The sequence below is a fragment of the Branchiostoma belcheri genome, unplaced genomic scaffold, assembly GCF_001625305.1.
Source record: "Branchiostoma belcheri isolate BF01 breed outbred unplaced genomic scaffold, Haploidv18h27 scaffold124, whole genome shotgun sequence".
NCBI classification, from domain to species: Eukaryota; Metazoa; Chordata; class Leptocardii; order Amphioxiformes; family Branchiostomatidae; genus Branchiostoma; species Branchiostoma belcheri.
The window spans coordinates 428,882-450,009 of record NW_017802647.1 but is presented as its reverse complement, the minus strand read 5'-3'; the positions used below and the strand labels follow the sequence as shown (position 1 = coordinate 450,009).

Below are 21,128 nucleotides of genomic sequence, written 5' to 3'. Positions count from 1 at the left end.
AACTTCCATCCAAAGATGTACCATCAGACCACAGCAGCAGAGGAGATTACTACACATGACCAGGGCAGCGTGCACGTCCACAACAGAACCACTAGCACCACCGTTAGCCGACGGAGAACCAAAGGAAATTTCACCCAAAATCCAGAAAATTGTAGACGACATAGCAACCCTCACTCTCTTGGAAGTGTCTGAGCTCAATGCCTTGCTTAAAGTAAGTACCAAACTTTATTTAGATTAATTTTCCCTCGTCACCTGTCTCAAAAGGTCGTTGTACAACACTCATTGCTGCATCATGGCCTTTGATGCAATAACTTATCCAAGCATAACTGTAAAAAGCTGAAGCAACTAGAGAGCAGAGATTTTAGAATTCAACTTCACCCCATTTCCTCTACGTCTCATCTTTTGCCCTGTCATTCTGCCTGTCAATCTTCCTCCACAAACATGCTGTCATCCCCACTGTCTGGACAAACAGACACACAAACCCACAGCTCAGCCACCCAAAACAATACATACATACCCAAAAGTAATGATTATTCCTACAAGTTGCATTAGATGCTGGCACCATGGTGTAAGGAGTTTCTCAACTTCTTGAATTTTTCTCCCTCTGTTTCAGAAAACATTCAACATTGCAGATACACCCATGATGCCTATGGGTGGTTTTGCTGCAGCACCCCTCCTAAGGTGAGATTATGAGTGAACTATGTCAGTTAGAAGCTAATATATGTAGCAAAGTAGTTCTAGTTATACTGGTTTTTAAGTTTGTGATTCTACATTTGTACTTCCTAATTTTTGTAGTATTGCTGTAGTGTCTTGTTTAACGAGAGGGAACCTCTCTTTTATATATTTGTTTGTACATTGGCTCATGAGGTGAAAATGTGCTCTTTTCCATGATGAATGAAGGAGGAGGAAGAAGAGGCAGTTGTGGAAGTGAAGGAGGAACAGACAGAGTTCACAGTCAAACTGGTGAAGTTTGATGATGCAAGTAAAGTCAAACTCATCAAGGAAATCAAGACATTCAAAGAGGGAATGAATCTTGTGCAGGTAAGGCAACAATAATCTTAGATACTGGTTAGCCTGGGGTCCATCTACGAACACTAAACCCACTATGTTCCATCTCTGCAAGGCCTTTGACTGAAGGGAGGACAGGTTTTCCATGACAACATGCAAACCTCCCTTCCTCCTTTCTATAAAATAAAACCACCGCAAAAGTTTCAAGATTTATAGAGTATACGGTATAGGGACATTAGAGTACATTATATGTGTCAATTTTTCTTTCAGGTTAAATATCCTATCCTGTTTTAAAGGACATGTATATCCTATCTTCTAGCTGATTCCCAAATGTTCGATTTCCTTCCAGGCTAAGAAGTTTGTAGAGGCGACGACTACAGGACCTCAGGTAGTGAAGGAAGGCATCGCCAAGGACGAGGCAGAGGCTATAAAGGCAGCTCTGGAACCTCTTGGGGCTGTTGTACAGATCGATTAGTAAAAGGAACACTTATGAGTAGAGTACTATAGGCAGTACATATACACACAACCAGTATGTGGCTTGGAGTCACCATTACAGGAGAGGCAGAGTTTTAAATAAAATATTTCCAACTTCAATCTGCAATTGTACTTCCTGTCTTGCTAATTAATCATCTTTATAACAATTCCATTGTTGTTTTTGCAAATAGTATAATGATAATAATAATAAAGAATCAAGGAGAGGTACACTGTGTCGTTTTCCTTGAATTCTGTCCTGTATCAAATTAAGCTTCTACTGCCTGTAGTGTGATGTGATGTAAAATAGAAAAAGATGTACCAACCATACAAGTCTATCAAAGGCAGGCGCTTTGTAAGGTACATGTAGATGGTTATCATTGTATTATTAAAACATGTCTTTAATACAATTCTTTGTCGCTTGCAATATTCTGTAATATCTAAGTCTGACTCCTCAAATACTGAAAACAGCAAGATAGCAAATTTGGTTGAGTTGTTGATAACAAGTACAGAAAAGACAAAGATTTACTAGGCCTAGCATGCTAGTATGCCTAGCCTAACAGGTTTTACAATTGGACAATAGGGACATGTAGTGACAGAAGTACTAGTAACTGAAATGAATGGTAGATGTATAGAATGTCTTCACTTACACAGAAGTCTGCAATCAAGAAATTACAAAACAAAGACTTATTTTGCAAAATTTTTATTATACATGTACATGTATCACAAGGCAGTGCCTAAGATGAGATTGTTCCGTAGTAAAGCCTAACATAGCCACTCCCAGAGCTGAAGGCTGTGATCGTAGAAGGAGCAGGAGGCAAGCAGAGGTTTTCCTGGTGTGGCAGATGGTGTGGACATCTGCGCAGAGCTGATGGTCTGTCTACACCAGTCTACTCCATATGCTAAAGACTGATGCTCCATGTATGATGCCACTACGGAAGGATCATCACCATCTGCTTTATGAAAGGAAATAGGCTTTGTTACGTAATGTCAAAGTATACAGAAACTAACACTTGTCAACCAAATGTACAGATTATGAGAGGAGAGACTGATGTTTTCCTCAACATTAATCTACAAATTACCATACACCACTCACCTGTTAACTTACTGACATCTAGTATATGGAAGCCATTGTGCATACATGCTGCCAGGAGTAAGTCCTTGTTCACATGGTGCCATTTCAGCCTCCAAACACCCCCTCCAACATGTACATCTGCGACTGGCCGTCTCATATTCCTGGTGTCCCACAGTAGCACATGTTCATCATAGCTCCCTGTCGCTAAGCGGTGCTCCTGGTGACAGTTACTGTGGATACTGACCACACCCATGTCGTGGGCCTTACTAGCAAAGGTTGGGTGGGTACAGGGTGTTCTCGTGTCCCAACCTTTGAGCCTGCAATCGTCACCCCCGGAGTAGACAGTGGTAGGGTCCCAGTAGTTGAAGGCACATATCCAGGCCTCGAAGTCATGTGCCTTCCATTGGGAGACAATATTCATGCCTGTGGCATTAGGTGGTACCTGACAGAGGGTCAGCTGGCCCTGTGAGTCACTGGTGATGACTGCTGGTTCACTGCTGATATGAGGGGAAGAAACATTTTGAAATCTTCACCAGTTGGCATGTCAACAGTACTGTTTCATCAAATACAAATTCCACCTTGCAAAAGCACATACTATATATTTCATCACAGAATGTAACTTTTGCTACATTTACATAATGCAATATCATAATGCAATATGCAGACATTCTGACTCACCTTTGCTGTCTACCAGTTGACCAATCTAATGACAACACAAGTCCTTCCTCAACAATCTGTACCTCACACTGTCGTGTCAAACTTCTAGACAGGCCAGCATCATCATCTTTGCTGTCTTGTCTGCTTTGCAGAGTCCAAACATTAAGATTCCCTTTGGCATCAGCAATGCCAAGTCCTGGGTACTCTTTCAAGAGGCTATGACACCATTTCATGTCTAAGATGGCTGCAAGGTCTGTCCTTTGGAACTCACTAAGACAAATGGCATCCTCAGTAAGGAGGTTATAGCACAGGAGTCGCCCAAGGCGAGTCTGGGGTACACATGTCGCTCCAGGGTCATCCTTACAAGAAGAAAAGGTTGTGTAAAAATCGGACTTGTAATCTCAAAAGACTGACATGTCCAAATGGGAATGGCAAAAAAGCATACAGAGAGGTTTCGTGATGGTACAAAGCAATGGAAGGCATGCTGCCTGATACTGATACAACAAACAGATACATTATAAAAGTGATTGACACATACAGGGGAGGATGACTGTGCCTCCTGCTGTGCCAGTTGGTATGTCCCACACACCATGACATCCTGGTACCCAGGGACAGGGCACCACTCTACTGAGTCCGCGCTGTACTCGGTGTCCAGCACCTGTAGCTGGCGTGTGTTGGAGGACATTGTCGTACCTTCACCCTCTGGTAGGCAACAACTGCAACAAAAGATATGTCAAGTTTCTGTTTTTATTAACGTTACAGGTTATTACACCACTTCCTGAATTCCTCCAAATACCACACACTACTAGTATTACACTGTGACCTCCCTATCACACAACTGTCAAGATTGTCCCATCATTCAATGGACAAACAGAGACTCAAACCCATGATTCAGCCATCCAAAACACGAGACCTTGAAGTATTTTAAGAACATCTCATTTTAACCATGGAGCTTATATAATTCATAGGGAAGCCCCTTGTTTCAATCAAGTCTCTTTGGGAATAACCTCATAGATTCAACTGTAAGCTTGGTATCAACAGCTAACGTTAGACAAAACTATGACTTGATGAGAAGCGACTATACTTGATGTTTCACACACCTGATCCCAGCTGATCACACGTCTCTCTTCCACGTGTCTGCGGGTCATTGACCTCAGGTAAACCTGTCGTCTGACATGAGGGCGATAGACAGAATTTTTCATACGACATTGAATTCTGAATTCGTAACAGAAATGTTTCACTGCTGATTTTCTATAGATGCCAATATTTATTATTAGTATTGATAATCTGAGGAAACAGTATGGGAAAATGATCTTATTAGGAAATGAAAAAGGGCAGCGTATAACCAGTTTTACGTTTTGTTGCCTTCAATAAAGGAAGTGAAAAAGCAACATGGCGACCAGTCAGAGAAAGAAAGGAGGAGTTCAGCGGGTTGAGAGCAAATTACGGGCTTGTATCGAGCGGGGAGACTATTATGAAGCGCACCAGATGTACAGAACACTTTATTTTAGGTATGGAGTAAGGTTTCATTTATCCGTACTCTAAAATTTGACCCAGAGAATAGAATACGTATGACGTATATGTAAAAAAAATATGATCAGTTCTGCTTTCGATTTTGGTACATGTAAATGACAATGATTTAGTGGTCCAAGTGTTTGAAATGCATGGAATACAATTCCGGTGATTGAAATTAATTTGTTGTGCATTATCCTCTCTGTCCATGTAGATACTCTGCCCAAAAGAAATACAACGATGCTTTAGAGCTGACATATTCAGGAGCATCCCTCCTTCTGGAACACAATCAGGTACGTATGTCAAATGGTCAAAGAGTGGGCTGAAAAACATTCAGTTCTGTTGCCAGTTTTACATGTGAATGAGAACAATGTAGAATATAGAAGAAGTCTATTTTCATTTTGCTAATCCCTTATGTGAGTTTCCATAAAGTATCATTTCATGCAAAAAAAAATGCATCACACTTTTGACAATTTATGACATGTAACACTACATGCATTTACATTACAATGTACACATATGAGTTCAACTGTAACATTAGATGTCATTTGTAGACTGGAATTTGTGCAGTCTTAACTCCTCCTTCCACTGTTGTTGCCTACCCGTAGCTGTGCAGTGGTGCTGACTTGGCCATGTTGTGGCTGGAAGTACTGACACAGGCCAGTATGCCTGTCAGCAAGGAAAACATAGGTGAGAGCTTTAACAGCTTTCTTTTACATCAAATTGAATCCAATATTTACTACCCTTGTCATTTACGAATGTTATCAATGGTTGTGAGCTTTAAATTGTTTTCTGTCATGTTACATAATTGGTGTGGCAGTTTGTGTTTTTGTGTGGAGTCCACACTAGGACCTGGGGATTTGGTTCATTTGATTTTGAAGTTTATTTGGAGTGACAGGGTCCTACAATGTAAACCCAATGTGCCCTTGGAGTCATGTGGTTTGGGAGTGGGAAGAAATGTGTGATTTGACTGATCATACAATTGTATGTAGTAATCCATTGTGTGATGTAATTCAATCAGATATATACCTCTGGTCAAACAGTATAGTTCCAAAACAATCCCGGAAGTCTGAAATCCCTGATGTCTTGTTCCTTCTGCAGATAGAGCAATCAGCCTGTTTAAAGAGCTTGAAGCTGACTCTCCAGAGAGGATATCGTACATCAATGCAGCGCTGAAGTGGACCAAGACTGTCCACCCTGATGAGACATCTGGACACCCACAGCTTCATAACCAACTAGCTCTAGTCTTCTGGAAAGGTAAACCCACCTACAGTAAACATACACATTTATATGTTCATTTAGAAATGCTGCAAGTAGTTGCATATATACATACATTAGGCCATACCAATTTAATTTGTTGGTTCTCGGATTCGCCTCTTCGTTTTTTTCTGATTTGCAAAAAAAAAAAAAATTGATTCTGGTCCTGAATCAACTGAAAAATGCTCATATTTTGCCCCCCAACAGGTGAGGAAAGTCCTTTTCTTCCTAGTTGTTACAGTTTTCCCATCTATCATTGCAGTGATTTGATTAAAAGTTCAAAATTCAGTGTTTAAATTTTAACCCAGCCTTTTGTGTTGACTTCATGGCTCATTTTGTAGCATTTAAGCCTATAATAGGATGCCTAGACCTGTTTTTATTTTTATTTTTTTTCGCCCTGTCGCTTCATATTTTTTCTGAAAAAATCCGAGAACCAACAAATTAAATTGGTATGGCCTTATAAACACATGGGTAATAAATGTGTGACGAAGTACATACTGTATGTGTTTGTGAAAAATGTCCATACAAGATTTGCATTTACATGTACATTTTCTATGAGACTGAATAGATAAAAGATGAGATAGTGGATAAATATGAAAGATTGTACAAGACAACAAAGTGAACAATATAATCTGAAAACCTTTCCTCCCCCAGCAAATTTGTGTTGTTTTTTTCCCCTGCAGAAAAGAACTACATCCAGTCTAGATACCATTTCCTCCACTGTTCAGATGGACAGGGGTGTGGCACCATGCTGATAGAACTGTCCCTACAGCAGGGCTTCCCTAGTGAAGTGGACCTGTTCATAGCTCAAACTGTTTTCCAGTAAGTACTACATGTACTAGTAATTAGTACTAAGGCGTAGGTCCATACGAAGACCTCCTGTCCAGGTTAAGAAACAGAAACAGAAGGGGCGTGAACACATTTCACAGTCATCAGGACTAGCAAAAACCTATCATGCATGGAACTCGTTGCCACTAAATGCAAGCACAGTTGGAGCATCATCACTAGAAAGCTTTGAACAACTCCTGCAAAGATTGAGTGTAACAAGTCGTTTGGTGTGACAATTAGTTGTAAGCAGTCACTACCTGCGAAGCTGGTGTGTTACACTAAAGGGCAGCCAAACCGGCTATACCAATTACCAATACAGATACAGACAGAAAACTAAGGGTGGGAAAAAATGGTTGTTAGATATCATTTTTAAATGAAATGATCTGACCTATGTCCTACAGATACCTGTGTTTGAACAACAAGAGTGCAGCAAAAGTCACCTACATGACTTACACTGAAAGTCACCCACAGATAGAGGAAGGACCACCTTTTCAGAAGCCTCTTCTCAACTTTGTATGGTACCTCTTACTTGCAGTTGAAGAGTAAGTCTTTTTTTCATGTAACACACAAATTACCTTCGAATAAATGTAATACTTTGCGTGTTTATTTTTGCCACAGTTGTGTTTATTTTTGGCACAGTTGTTTTTGTGTGTATGTGTATGTGTGTGTGTATGTATGCATGTGTGTGCTCTTTCTAAATGTTGTAACATTGTGATTTTTTTCCTACAATTGTAGTCATGTAGCCAAATTTTATTACCTGACAAAAAGTCTGTAATGATTATGTACTGCTTTAATCATTAATCATCATGCAAATAGCAGAAACCATTGCTGTTCTATTGTTCTGTCTTGATCTTGTTGCTTGATCTCTCTGATCATTGTGCAGAAGCCACACCTAGCAGCACTAAGCTGAACTGCAACCCTATCTGTTTTCCAGTTGCTTGACTGGTGGCAGCAGCGGTAAGGTGACAGTATTCTCCGTGCTATGTGATATATACAAGCCTTCCATCAGGAGGGATCCTTCATACCTCCAGGTGTGGAATTCTAACTTAATCCTACAATCTATGAGTACTTCTGTTCAGTAACTAGCACCAGTTATTCAAGTACTGAAATGTTTTCCCTTGTGTTTTAGATGTATGTTTGCAGTTTGAAGTATGCTCCCAGGCTATTTTATCTGATTACTAGCATGCTACCTGCTCTGTTTTGTGGCTGGGGCCAGAAACATTGAATAATTCAAGAAAAATGGATTCAGTCAGTTGATTTACCGTAACCTGCAAAGTTGAGAGCTCATTGTAGCAATGCTATGCATATCTTTTAGTGGATGACTGGAAAATGCCATAGCTAATTTGTAAAACTTCAAGGTTTACACATACATGTTTATATTGTCTAAGTTTGTGGGTTCAACATTGTTTATTTGCACATGATCATGACTATCTGATGCCAGACTTAAGGTTATGCTAGTACATGTATAATGATCCCCAATGTGTCTGACCCTACTGTTGTCTTCCCTTCAGTACTTGGACAGAATAGGGCAGCTGTTCTTCGGTCTTCCACCTCCCCAACAGTCGGGTGGATCAGGACTGCTAGGTTGGTAGCTTTATTGTACCTTGATTTCCTATCCAACTGGCATTCTATCTTATTTACATTTCTACATTATAGTACTGGGAAAATTCACCCATGTTGGTATACATCAGTTCCAGTCAACCAAAAATAATGTATATTTGTAGAATTTGTGTGACCTCTTCAGCCTTCTTCAAGATGGCTGACCAATCAAATAGGACATGTGATGTCATGTGACTCCAGGAGTGTGGTCAAATGTGTCTGGAAGTCTGCCACCCTAATACTTGTTGAAGTTCAGAACAATGGTTGTTTGGCTGTTTCTGACTATATCATTGGACTTTGAGCAAAATAGCTTAATGCTTCAATCCAGATTGATTAAAGGGTAGAAACTTTAAGGTTTAGTCCTTCTAAGAAGTTTGATGTCTCACAGTCAAAGTCATACTTAGAACACATGTCATGATACAACTATTTCAAAGCTGTGTGTTGGTTTAGAAAAAAAAAAGGAAATTTGTAGTAAAATTGTCCAGGTTTTTAGACAGATTTCTTCATGTTTTGCTCAGATAATTTGATCCAAAGTTTCCTGAGGGGAGAAGAAGAGGAGGGCCCCCCTCCAGCTCAACCAGAAGAAGAGGATTTGGATTAGAGTAGATTCTTTTTTGAGACTCCTACATGTATAAGGTTCACCAACAAACTTGCCTGTGTAGGTTCTGCACCAAGTTCTTCAGTTTCTTCAATTCACTTATCAAGTGGCATCTCATGCTCACCAGCCACGTCTGTAGCTTCTAAATGTCCCTGGACAACTCATGAAGGCTTACACCACTTTACACGTCACACAGCATGGCATGTTGCATGTTTCCAATGTTTTACACATTGGCAGAACGAACTGGACATACACAGGGACATGTAACTTGCATAGCACTTCTATAGAACATATTGTTTAAGATTCTCCTCGTGTATTTAAGGATGATACCCCATTTGTAGTTTCCAAATATTGTGTAAGGAAAGGTAGCTTACGTATGTAACGGACAAAATTCTGATTCAAAGTTAACCAACCAACCAACCAACAGAAACCATGGTTTTGGGCAGGTGCAGTATATTCTGCCGACAAGCTCAAATGCTTGAGTAATGCCATCCAATTGGCAAAATGGCTGACACATATCATACTTATGACGCCACCACCAAGCGTCATTTTCATTCAAAAACTACAAGATCATTATCGGTGTAGAATTGCTCCAAAGTGTAGCCAGATTGACAGGAAGCAATTATTTACCTAAAGTGAGCAGGTTTGAAATGTTTAAAAAGTGGAATACCTTTTCTGACCCTTTAAAGTTGAAAGATAGGTCTGTGCTGCCATCACCTATCCTGGCTTCAAGCAAGGTTCATATTTGTATTATACTACCATGGGAAAAACTGGTGACATAGATTACATACTGAAGTTCCTGACTTTTTCACAGTATTCTTTATGTTTTCACTGTAACTTCTGTAACGTGAACTTACCATTAACATTATCTTTTCAACCTCTCCCTACAGTTGTGAAGTTTAAGTTCCATGAGATTGTCCATTTTCTTTAGACGGTGAAGTTTTGTTACTACTGTTGAAGATTTAAAGTACAGTAATTAATATATTTGCTACATCTAATGTATGGTGTTATTTGAACTTTAGAAGACTTTCAGAATTTTCATCTTAATCCAAATATATCTTGCCAATTTTTCCTCAAACTTCTGCGGAGAATTGTCGCCTACACTATAGATGTAACATATTGCTTATGTTAAGTCATAGTGTAGAAATGAGTTTACAGTTTCTTACATGGGAAAAGAAGTATTGACTATGCACTTCAACACCAAGCGCAATTCCCTGTATGGCTTCCAAGGATATGTAAATAATGTAAGTTATTAATAACAAGAGACACCCACAAAAATAAACTTTGAAGGATGTTTATAGGAGCCTATAGTTCTGGATGCTGTTCCCTTTTAATTTAATATCCAGATGAACTGATGGCAATATAGAAAGAAGTTGGTTTCCCATCTAGTGTGATGGTAATTTATTAAGTCTTGAAATGTGAGCAACAAGTACAGATGACATGAACTTGAGGGTTGTGCCCCTGTGGACAAGTTTGGGATCATCTCATAAAAGTTGATGCTTTCCTTTTCAACTCTTTGTTCAAGTTTGACAGAACTAGAAAGAAGAATTTCCATTAAATGTAACAATGAGGTATATGACAAGATTGATATTTGCATATTCATTTTTAGATCCATATTACATATGCTAGGATCTGAAGATCTTTCAATACCAGATTTTTTTTTCTCCCCTGGCAATGTTTTGGTAGTTACTTTTGCTACCTTCATGAATAAGTTCATGACAAAATACAAATAGTATGATACTGTCTTTATTCGTGGTCCTGTCTTTCTAACAGACCTTCATGTTCAAGTACAAGATGTGGATTTAATTTTATAAGATCTCCTCAGGCCTTCAAGTTCGTAGATTACTGCACTGTGACTTGCCAATGTGTGGTGGATTCCAACACATTAGTTATGTAACCTTAACTCCAGTTTATATCGTGGCTCCTTTATGAAATGATTTTCAAGTCGTCTCCAGCAGTGGCCGATAGGGGGCGCTCGTAGCGGCTGTGGTACGGCAGGAGGGTGGAAGGGGGGCAGTACAGCATCTCCATTTGGCTGGGACCTCCGTGTAGGGCATTGCCGAAGTAGTACTGGGAAACACATTTCTTTGTCAGCATGATTCAATTGAAAGCTACATACTGCATAGCCATACTTAGCCGTGGCGACTCTTGACTCGGGCTTACATAATTGCATTACCCTCAGCAAGAGTCGTGGAAAGATCCATTGGCAGAACTGCACATTTCCCGTTGGCTGCTCGATGCTCCGTTTTTGACCCGGTTTTTTGCTGTCCCGAGCTTCCCTACAATATAACTCCACAATTGGCCGGGTTGCCGATGTTCAGATCGGCCTAAATATTCCACAGCGCGACGGGAAAGTACTAAAATAGCTAGTCGGTACATCCGCGCCGCCATCTTGGATATAGTCGGGAATGTCCGCTACCGCCGTCGGGAACGCTCGGTAGGCTTTCCGGTTATGATCGGAGAGTTTTCGGTCCCGCTTCGGTAATCGTGGCGCTACCGAGCGTTCCCGACGGCGGTAGCGGACATTCCCGACTATATCCAAGATGGCGGCGCGGATGTACCGACTAGCTATTTTAGTACTTTCCCGTCGCGCTGTGGAATATTTAGGCCGATCTGAACATCGGCAACCCGGCCAATTGTGGAGTTATATTGTAGGGAAGCTCGGGACAGCAAAAAACCGGGTCAAAAACGGAGCATCGAGCAGCCAACGGGAAATGTGCAGTTCTGCCAATGGATCTTTCCACGACTCTTGCTGAGGGTAATGCAATGTAAGCCCGAGTCAAGAGTCGCCACGGCTAAGCCATACTCAGCATACTAAGTATATATGGTCGTTCTAGAGTTCACGAACACAGTGTTGTGCGACGGGAATTATTTCATCAGGTTGGCAAGAGGCTGCAGAAGGTTTCTTTGTTTATCAACTAGTGTGTTATCACGTCCGGCATTTCGGTGACCGCTTGTTATCTTCTTCAGGGTAACAATGGCTGGTGCGGATCCGTACTGCAAGCTAGGTGTCGCTCCTGCAATATCACAAATACGGTCACCGAAACGTCGGATGTGATAATCCACTGGTTATTGACCTTCTTATCCAGTGCCGGGCATGTGTGCGTGCTGAGTGCAGTTCTGTACCATACAAACGTCGAACCTACTCTTATATGGACTAGTATGTTGTTATGACCATGTTTAGGACATTGTGGGGTTATCCCTGGTGCTGATTTCTCGGCTGTTATCGCATTTGTGACGAATATGGCTCATTTTGCTTGCTTGTACTTATGAATGGGGCCAATCAGACATAATCCAAACCACTGATTCAACTGAAACTCATTCTTCTCACCTGTTTTGTCCTCATATTTGATATGATGCTCTTTAGAGCGTCGTTCTCGCGTTTCAGGTCGAAGTTTTCCCAGCGGATGCGCCGTAGTTCCGCCCGGTCGCCGTCGCGGCTGAGCCGGTACACCTCCGAGGTGCGATGTAGGGCGTCCCGCTGGTCCCGGTACCGCTGTACCACAAACACCAGATCCTACAGCACATGTAAAATGTAATGATACAACCCAATGTATCAGTGCGTTAATACTGGAAACATTCTGGATAATGCAATCTGTATGAAATTGCCATCCACTTCCCCCATGCTTTGTGCGTTTAAAACAACCTAGCCGCACGAGGAGTCAATTTAAGGCAATTTATTCATCTAGTTTATCTTAATTTATCTACTGCTTGGGTAAAGAGTAGAATACTGCACAAAAACTCTAAATAATTTAAATATTTTTCTTTTAAAAACTATTGCGGTCAAGGAGTATGGAATCATCTCAAGATTGATAAACGGACGGCTCGGCAGTGTCATTCCGCCTTATTTATTAATTTCTTTTGCTTTTAAAAAGGCACAGGCAGGACTGCCTAACTAGCCAGTGGTTAATACAAAGAGCCATAATCGCTGTGGTTTGCTCATCTAACCTATGTTGTATTGGCTACGTGTGAATCAGCAAGGAGAAGGTTGATAATGCTTGGGGAGAGGCACTGACCTCCAGTCTGGTCTCCAGGTCTCGGCACCTCGCCCGCAGTCCAATCATGTCCTAGAACAATAAGGCACGGCGTTAGATCATGAGGCTACATTGAGTCGATTATGTGGATTACATTCACACACGTATTCATTTCTGTCCGTTACTAGAACAAAAAGTGCATCATCACTGTTTCTTATTATCGACCCACCCTAGCGTCTGCTTGAGAAAAACTACCCCCCCTCCCCCGCTATTCAAAACAAAGTTTTTTTCTCGGCCATTCCAATTTGCCTCATAAATGTAGGGGTGCATCTCAAATATTACATTCACGACAATAAAAACATGTGTATGCATCACGGGCATGCCTGGAGACGACGTATAAAATTACATGCCGATTAAACAAAGGGAACCCTGTGTTTTAGCTGCGAACACGAAAAACCGTTTGCCCACAATACTCCTGCAGGAGGTATACATATACCTCCTCCACGGAGTAATGACAGTCACACTCAGCGGACGGTCCCCCAGACAGTAGCCCACGTGCACCAGTCATAAGCCAAGGGGATAAACGAAGATCTTTCCCAGAAAACAACGTTGATTACACAAATCACAGGATCATGAGTAAAATCTTCTCTAAGCAGTCGACAAACGAGTTCTTTAATAACAAATAGTTTGGTTGGAAAAAAATTCAAACAGGAGCTAGTTCAGTGACCTCATACCTGCTCGAGATATTGTAAATTTCTGTTTTACCTTTTCTCATTGACCAAGGAGGTTAAATACAACTTACATATATTGATTATTGTATGTGGCAAATCTATGCATGGTGATGCTCATTTTTAACTAACAGTTTACAAAGGTTTTTGCTTCTTTCACTTTAACTCCATGTCACGTACGCGTAGTTATTGTCGTCTTTAATTAGACCTGTAAACCATGTGTATGACGTATGTAGCGAGCTATAATGATTTCATATTCCACGCGTTGATCCCACTCTGCACATAATCTAATTATCACTTAATTTACTATTTTTATTAATTTAACGCAGAACTGGGAATTGGATGATAACTTTTAGCAGTGACAGGCACTGCGAATATTTAATTTGATTTCATTATTCCGTAAAAAGTAGAGCATGATGCATCTTTAGGGTACCAGGAAATTAACACAAAACTAATTTGGTGGAGGAAAAGCTGTTCCAGGTTAAGCACTATTACACTGTTAGACTTCAGACGTGTATTATTCATTACATTCACGAGTTTCCCATCCCCAGGATGCATTGCGAATCCTGGGTGGTAAACTCATTTGCATAGGACAGGAGGGCATCGGAATGATCCTGTTGACGTTAAACAGCTTGTTTTTCAGTGTGTTTTGAGGTGTTAGGGCATTTTAAGCTAAAGTTAATTAAATTACTATGGGTTGAACCTGATAGAGAAGGACAGGGTGGGAACTGGGAGTGTATTTGACAACCCAGCTGCTCCTAGGAAACTGTTGACAATAACAAGATTTGATTCATCGTTCAACAATCAGGGAAGGTTGTACTGCATGCCTGTGATGTCATGAGCGCCCAGCCATTGTGCATAGGCCTTGGTCTGATAGCGAAATGATTGAATTTCAGAAAGCTCTGGACTCAGATCCGAATGAAGGGATTACAATTTGCCAACCCCATGGAGAAAGGACACATCAACGGAATTTAAAACCTACCACCGAACAACAACTTATATAAGCTCCCTAGACAAAACAAGAAGTCCAAAAACGATTTGTCTAAATGTATGGAGGAAACCTTGCTGATTCGATGAAGGTTTAAGACTCTGAGTGCTTTTTCTAATTACCAAGTTCAGCCGGTAGAGCTCCTCTGATTGCAGCTTAGTCTGATAGTACCGGCCGTCTGATTGGCTGTCCCGAACCGTCGTACTTGACATCTGTGTTCCCTTGTTAGACCTCTTCATCTTTAACCTGCAGTCTGCTAAGGTAGCCGTTTGCCACCAAATTTGTACTGTACTGGTTATTGAATTAGGCAGCAGGGAGAAGGCTTGGACGATGTAGGTACCACGTACGGACTGTTGTTTACGAGTAAACACCTTGTTCACAGAAACAAGACCGTGGAACGCCGTTTGTGACGAATATAAGTCAACCGAGGTCAACTGTTGGGAGATGTTCTGGAACATTAGAAAGTTGTTTCCATTCGGGAGTATTGAAAGGAGTACGCAAAAGAGGGCATCACATGATCCGACATGATGATCCTACCGTGATGACATTGAAGATTCTCACGATCTGCATCTGAAACAAGTGAGATTTATGATCTCCGAAAAAGTAAATGATTGGTGAAACTGTGGCAACTGTTTGAAGTTTGAAATATCTTTAGTTGGTTTCGTGGTGAGTAACGGACTTACTTGTAATATGTATTTCGTTTTCCAGTGCATTCATGACATTGGGCAGTATTCACAGGATTTTCCTGGACAGGTAGCTTTTTATAGAGGTCACGTACTACACGCACACGTACTCAAGGGTGGTTACTGCGGGTTCAGATATTGCAGATAGAGATACACACGTGGCTGCGCTTGCCGCGATTTACGTCTTACGTAAAACGTCTGCCACACATCCGGAATGCCGGGGGGGGGTATACTACAAGTAATTTAGAACAGCAGCAGTCCCAGGTTGCTATCGTGGCGCGGGTTTAAGTCATGATTCAGACCAGCGTGAAGTCAACACTTATTTCCTCTCTAATGAAATTAAACCCGTGTCAATTTCGCTTCCCTTTCCTGTCCCTAGGGGGCCCAAAGCTACACTAATTCTCCACGTGGCCTTTTAGCCTAGTATTTCCAGAACACGAGATATATAAACCGGAACTCCTGCTGCAGTACCAAGTGAAGCTGCCAGGTGGTCCGAAAGATTATCGTTTCTTTGATAGGTCCATAGCTTCTGGACTCATAGTGCTAAACTACATCCAAACATATATATATATATATACATCCAAACGCTACCAAAAAACATTCTAGGAGAAGGTGGTTATATGACAGATGAGTTAGCCAGGTACTGGACTACACTAGGCAGCCGGTATATAGACTCCGTGTGTTGTACAGTGTACCTATGGCCGGCTAACTCATCTAGCATAGTACTCAGCTATTAAGGCAATCTTACTCTTTTCCGGCACCTCATTAAAGTCTGTTAGAGACTAAATTCGCCTTACAGATAATTCAGTCCTTGCCTGGTTGAATTGCCATCCTCCATAGTTACCCCAGTCTCCCTTGTCGCGATCGCTGGCTAACACGGCGAGTCAGTAACAGGGGAGCCGGCGGCAAACTACGGTGGGTGGCAACCAGGCAAAATTCAGTTTCCAAGAAAGACTTAATTTACGCAAGATTTGTCCTAGTTTAGAGCGGACGGCTTTGAAGATATGCCTAGAGGTGGACGAACAAACAAACGAATGACTGAATAAACTAACGTAACGTACAAACCGACGTAATGCCTAGTGAATACCTAGTATTACAGGGAAATGTCTAGACCGAAAAGTCGTGAAGTGAAGAAAATAGAAGTAAATTCAGTAATTCAACAGCACCTTGGGCCCTTCAACAAAATATTAGATGTATAAGAAGCATAGGTAAAACATAATGCTGCCTCCGGCTTAACACAGAGCCTTTACCGGGTGACATTTCATTTCTCATAGATGGTACCTGATATCCATTCTCCCGTTGGCTGTGTAAGCTCTGTAACGGTAAGATGGTGTTTATGAGAGTATAATTGTGCCCTGCGGTATTTCTTGGGTTCGAGATAGGTATATATGCTACATGTAAAATCCAGAATTCTGCTTTATCCAGAACCATACTCAGGCACGGTCCTGCCTCCTGGATACTAGTAGTCTACGCGTATCCAGAACCGTGCTTGGGGCGAATCTACGTTCTTGAATAAGCGGAGAGTATCCAGAACCGTGCCTGAGTATGGTTCTTGATAAAGCAGAATTCTAGGTTCTAACACATTCATCTGTCATAGAACTAGATAGGCACTGCTCTGGATATCCTACTACAAAGAGTGTGCGATGTTAATAGTTCTAATTATTTGATGCTTCCACCGTTTTCTACATGAATCTACGTTTTTCAAATATTCCTTGCTTCAATATTCCTCACACCCATGGCGCTCTTCTCATATTCTTCGTATGCGGTACATCATATGAAATTGCTCTCCTCGGCTACATTAATATACATTAATATTATACTATCCCCCTCCCCCTGTTTCATTTCCCCACGTACGTTGAGGCACGCTGTGAAGTGATAGTTCTATTCTTATCCTAAATCTCCCCCTTTCTTCCTTCCTTCATTTCTTTTGGAATGTAAGATTACGGGCTACTGCATTGACAGTTCAGGCGTCCAGGGATTTTCAAAAGGCTACACCGACACGAAGTTTCACAAAGAGGCCACGACAGCTACTCTGTGACATATCTGTGATCAAAACCATCTTGGTAGGGCATTACAACATGTATGGATTTCTTTGCCTACCAGAATGATATTGGCATTTCTCAAAGAAGCTGCTCTGAGGTCCTGTCCATCGTTCTGTAACGTGGTTACCATTCAGAAGGCATTCTCCACAGCCCGGCTTAGGAGTGTTTTACCGGCTCCTACCTTACGCCTCTCCTGACATGCCATTTCCAGCCGGCCTTATAATTATTGCCGTCCTTTAGGTGAACTTATTGAAACTGACCCGGTAAAAAACCCCGACGTGCCCTACACGAACAGGGGCGGGCGGGCAGTGCTCTTAACACCGTAGAGACTCGGGCGAGTCCACGATAATCTATTTACGTACTGTGAAATGCAATAACATATTTTCCCTAAGTATAGCGTTGTTACCCCTTTACACAGAATGGGCACAATTATTTGGAAAGTGGGACGACTTTCTAGAATGCACTTCAAATATCCAGGAATATACAAAGACTTTTCATTCAGTTGGGATTCTTTCTCAATCCGTCTGAGGTGTCGGGGGGGGGGTGATAATGGTTTACGTTTTCAAATTCGTACATTCCAACAGGGTTTGTATTTAACTAACGTGGCCCAAACCATCAGTTTTTTTTTATCCAGCCTCTACAGGAATTTTCCTAGAAGACATGGTTGTCATTGTGATCAAATAGAATGACAAATACGAGTTCTGTAGTCATACGTAAAACGTCAACATCAAAGTCTGCTCTAATCCATCCTACACCCAGCAGCCTCTCACTACCTGTTGTTATTGTCAGGTACCTTCAACATCAAGCTGATAAAAATTCCCCAAGGAAACCTGGTAAATAAATTGCACGGCTTTCGCTGGAGGCATGACGAATTGTCTCCAAAGTAGAAGTGACAGTGTTTATCCTCTGAGTACGAGTTACTGATAATTTAACAATCTTTTCACATACAAAACTCAGGCTTGCTTTCAGCCCGTCCCGTGAAAATGTCGACTTTGCAGACATTATAATTAAGCTGGGAGGGGGGGGGGCGATAAGCTGAACGGGTAGGAATATGAGATTTAATGGAATGGTAGGGGGTAAAGATGTTGACAAACACGCGTACGTGTGCTACGTTCGCCCTTTTCCCTCAGAAATGTCGCGGACAATTTTCGCAGAAAACTAGCTGGCAATGATTTCTGTCATTGTTGAGAGAAAAATGCCCATAATTTCCTGCCCCAATACCACAAAATTAACTTACTACAAAAGGAAACGACCACATAAAATTTGTTATCAACCGAAGGAGCCACTCCCATAAATTTCACTTCTTTTAGCCTTTACATGAAAGATAGAAAATAAGATAGGAAACACAATGCACTTCGTATCCCCAGAAGGTATATGATCACAGGTTTCATCTGTCTGCAAAGCAATCACTGTAATGGATTTACCAATCTCCAAGCAGAATATGAATAATGAGATCGTTACGTAGTGCTCCTCTGATGATTGGTACTCGTTTTCAGTGACAGCCGACTTAAGCTCCGTCAAAACGTAGTATCTACCATATGATAAACGACAATTCCGTTAAGAGTGACATGTGGGGATGTCATGACGGTCTGATGTTACTGTGATCGCCATGACTGTTGTTTGAGATGAGAGATACTGAAGTTTTCATGTTGAGACTAGTACTGGCTCGATTATTTTTCATGCACCGAGGACATTGATGGATGGGCAGGCTTAATCTGTGAAGATCTACATCAATATCTGAAGTTTCACTTTACTAGGTAGAAAAGTGGATCTTATCTGAAATAAACATGCTGGCACAACGTAAAGAAATATCTGAGCATGAAGAAGAATGATTATTTCAATCCTTGGAAGGTTCAGCATCCGTTTGTTGACTCTCTAACGACACAGAAACTCAGAGTACTTTAAAAAGAAGCCTGGTGGAGTCTACAATGTACTCTACTTAGCTCGAGCGTTGGCGAATCTTTTTCACTCGTTGATTTCAAAACAACAAACTCAGAATCTTCGGAAGTCAGCCCAAAGTTCTGCCTGTCTTTGAAGAACAGTCATTCGTTTTGGGGAGACTGTTGAGCAAGAAAATTGTATTTACGCCCAGCACTCCAAGATAATCGACTTGTATCGTTCTTATCATTAATTTAGTTTCTGTTATTGACTTGGCTGACACACAGGTACGACTGCCTAGTAACTAAACCAATGTAGTGGATGCAATTACGTACATGTAGCTCTCTAGCTCTTGAAAAATGAATGCAGGGTTTGGCACCACCTAATGTACAGCCAAGAACAGTTTTAACTATTTTATTCCACGTAAGTCATTGCTATGGAGGGCGTTTGGCTATCGATTCCGTATTCCGAGAAAGAAACGACTTAAAACTACCAAAACATTTCAACTTACCTCCTAGGGTCAAAGAATTGGAATACACTGTACACAGAATATCTTTCGCGACTCGACCCATGACTAACTCCTAAGCTTTACGCAGTCCTAGCTATCCCCCTTTTACCGTATGCTTCGTGGCCTGGATGTCAGGTTGTTCCCGTGGGCAGTCAATAAACAGGTCAACCCCAAGTTTAAGACCCTAAAAATGGTCTAACTGAGGGGGTCTGTGGAAATTTATTTGGGGACATCTGGAGCCGAGGAGCTAGCCTGTACACTGTCCCTGTCGGCAACAGTCTCTGCAACCTAGCTGCAAGATTTGAGGCTGCATCTCATAAATAGCACACACAGAAGGGTACATTTCGCCGGTAATGGTACATTTCCATGGTGCTGAAACGCCGGTGGTTATTAGTCAGTGCTGTGAGATGTGGAAATGAATGTCCTGGGAACCAATTTGATAGCCAACATGATATGTGTAGCTGTTCCTTTGGTGGAAATGGAAGCTGTTTTATTGTCTTGAATGCCATTAAGTTACTGTTTATATCCCCACAGTACATTGAACCCAACAACAAATTTGCCCTCGAGCTCATTTCTTACCTCATTTCTTCTAACGAAGCTGGATAGTTCACGCGCATATTGGTGCAAATGTACGTCCATGGATACGTGAAGATTACCCAGAACCGTGCCTGATCCTAACCCTAACCCATTCTGGTATAGACTTAGATAGGCACGGTTCTGTATACAATTCCCACTACCTCTATCCCTAACTCCAATTTCCCCCTCTCCCTCTATTTCTATCGCTAACACATGTCAACTTTCCTCCATTACCAGACGGTAGAGATGACCAGACATTATTTCAAATCTTCCTTGCTTCGATTCATGGCGCTTTTCTGGTATCTCGGAAATGTTTTTTTATATTCCAACATTTCATGACCAAACATGCGGACGGCACACTCAAGTTACATCACTTATTTTATGCCGCCACCAAAACAGAGTACAAATACAGGACAGCCAATACTCATTTTCTCTTGAGTTAAATAAGTAACGTCGTGTAAAGTGCCTTTCCCAAGGGCACAAGATCGGTGGCATGTCAGGACTCGAACCCGGGACCTCTTGGTTCCGAGTCGAGCACGCAGCCGCTAGCTAAGCCGCATGACCCCAGATATTATTTGTTTTCTGGTATCTCGAAAATGAACAGCACCGTGGTTGATCGAGTACCTCAACATTCATGTTCTATTGATGTAGGCACGATGCCTGGCGCCACATATGCTTTGAAAGTCCATTACTTTGATTGAAAACATTTTATTGCGAAACGTCATTCATCGAAAATTATTACAGGA

At 41.5% G+C, this 21,128-nt stretch overlaps 4 protein-coding genes across 4 annotated transcripts in view; 2 read left to right on the top strand and 2 right to left on the bottom strand.

Moving 5' to 3' along the window:
* LOC109463319 (39S ribosomal protein L12, mitochondrial-like) overlaps positions 1-1,879 on the top strand; it is a 2,658-nt gene extending 779 nt beyond the window's left edge. The window contains exons 2-5 of the mRNA XM_019760080.1: positions 1-211; positions 614-672; positions 897-1,041; positions 1,358-1,879. Coding sequence (XP_019615639.1) covers positions 1-211; positions 614-672; positions 897-1,041; positions 1,358-1,483 — 541 coding nt within the window. The 3' untranslated portion in view covers positions 1,484-1,879. The remainder of the gene's footprint in view (positions 212-613; positions 673-896; positions 1,042-1,357) is intronic.
* Positions 1,880-1,974: 95 nt separating this feature from the next.
* LOC109463318 (diphthine methyltransferase-like) lies at positions 1,975-4,379 on the bottom strand. The gene is made up of 5 exons (XM_019760079.1): positions 4,312-4,379; positions 3,750-3,927; positions 3,233-3,570; positions 2,576-3,051; positions 1,975-2,432 (listed from the first exon to the last, which is right to left on the bottom strand). The coding sequence occupies exons 2-5, from the start codon at positions 3,894-3,896 to the stop codon at positions 2,245-2,247; spliced, it is 1,149 nt and encodes a 382-aa protein (XP_019615638.1). The 5' UTR covers positions 3,897-3,927; positions 4,312-4,379; the 3' UTR covers positions 1,975-2,244.
* Positions 4,380-4,579: 200 nt separating this feature from the next.
* LOC109463340 (Golgi to ER traffic protein 4 homolog) lies at positions 4,580-10,589 on the top strand. The gene is made up of 9 exons (XM_019760114.1): positions 4,580-4,722; positions 4,938-5,016; positions 5,332-5,413; positions 5,825-5,980; positions 6,664-6,802; positions 7,210-7,350; positions 7,743-7,839; positions 8,320-8,392; positions 8,926-10,589. The coding sequence occupies exons 1-9, from the start codon at positions 4,604-4,606 to the stop codon at positions 9,006-9,008; spliced, it is 969 nt and encodes a 322-aa protein (XP_019615673.1). The 5' UTR covers positions 4,580-4,603; the 3' UTR covers positions 9,009-10,589.
* Positions 10,590-10,735: 146 nt separating this feature from the next.
* Positions 10,736-15,081, bottom strand: LOC109463341. Its single transcript, XM_019760115.1, has 4 exons — positions 14,818-15,081; positions 13,022-13,072; positions 12,337-12,522; positions 10,736-11,075 (listed from the first exon to the last, which is right to left on the bottom strand). The coding sequence occupies exons 1-4, from the start codon at positions 14,932-14,934 to the stop codon at positions 10,932-10,934; spliced, it is 498 nt and encodes a 165-aa protein (XP_019615674.1). The 5' UTR covers positions 14,935-15,081; the 3' UTR covers positions 10,736-10,931.
* Positions 15,082-21,128: the final 6,047 nt, after the last annotated feature.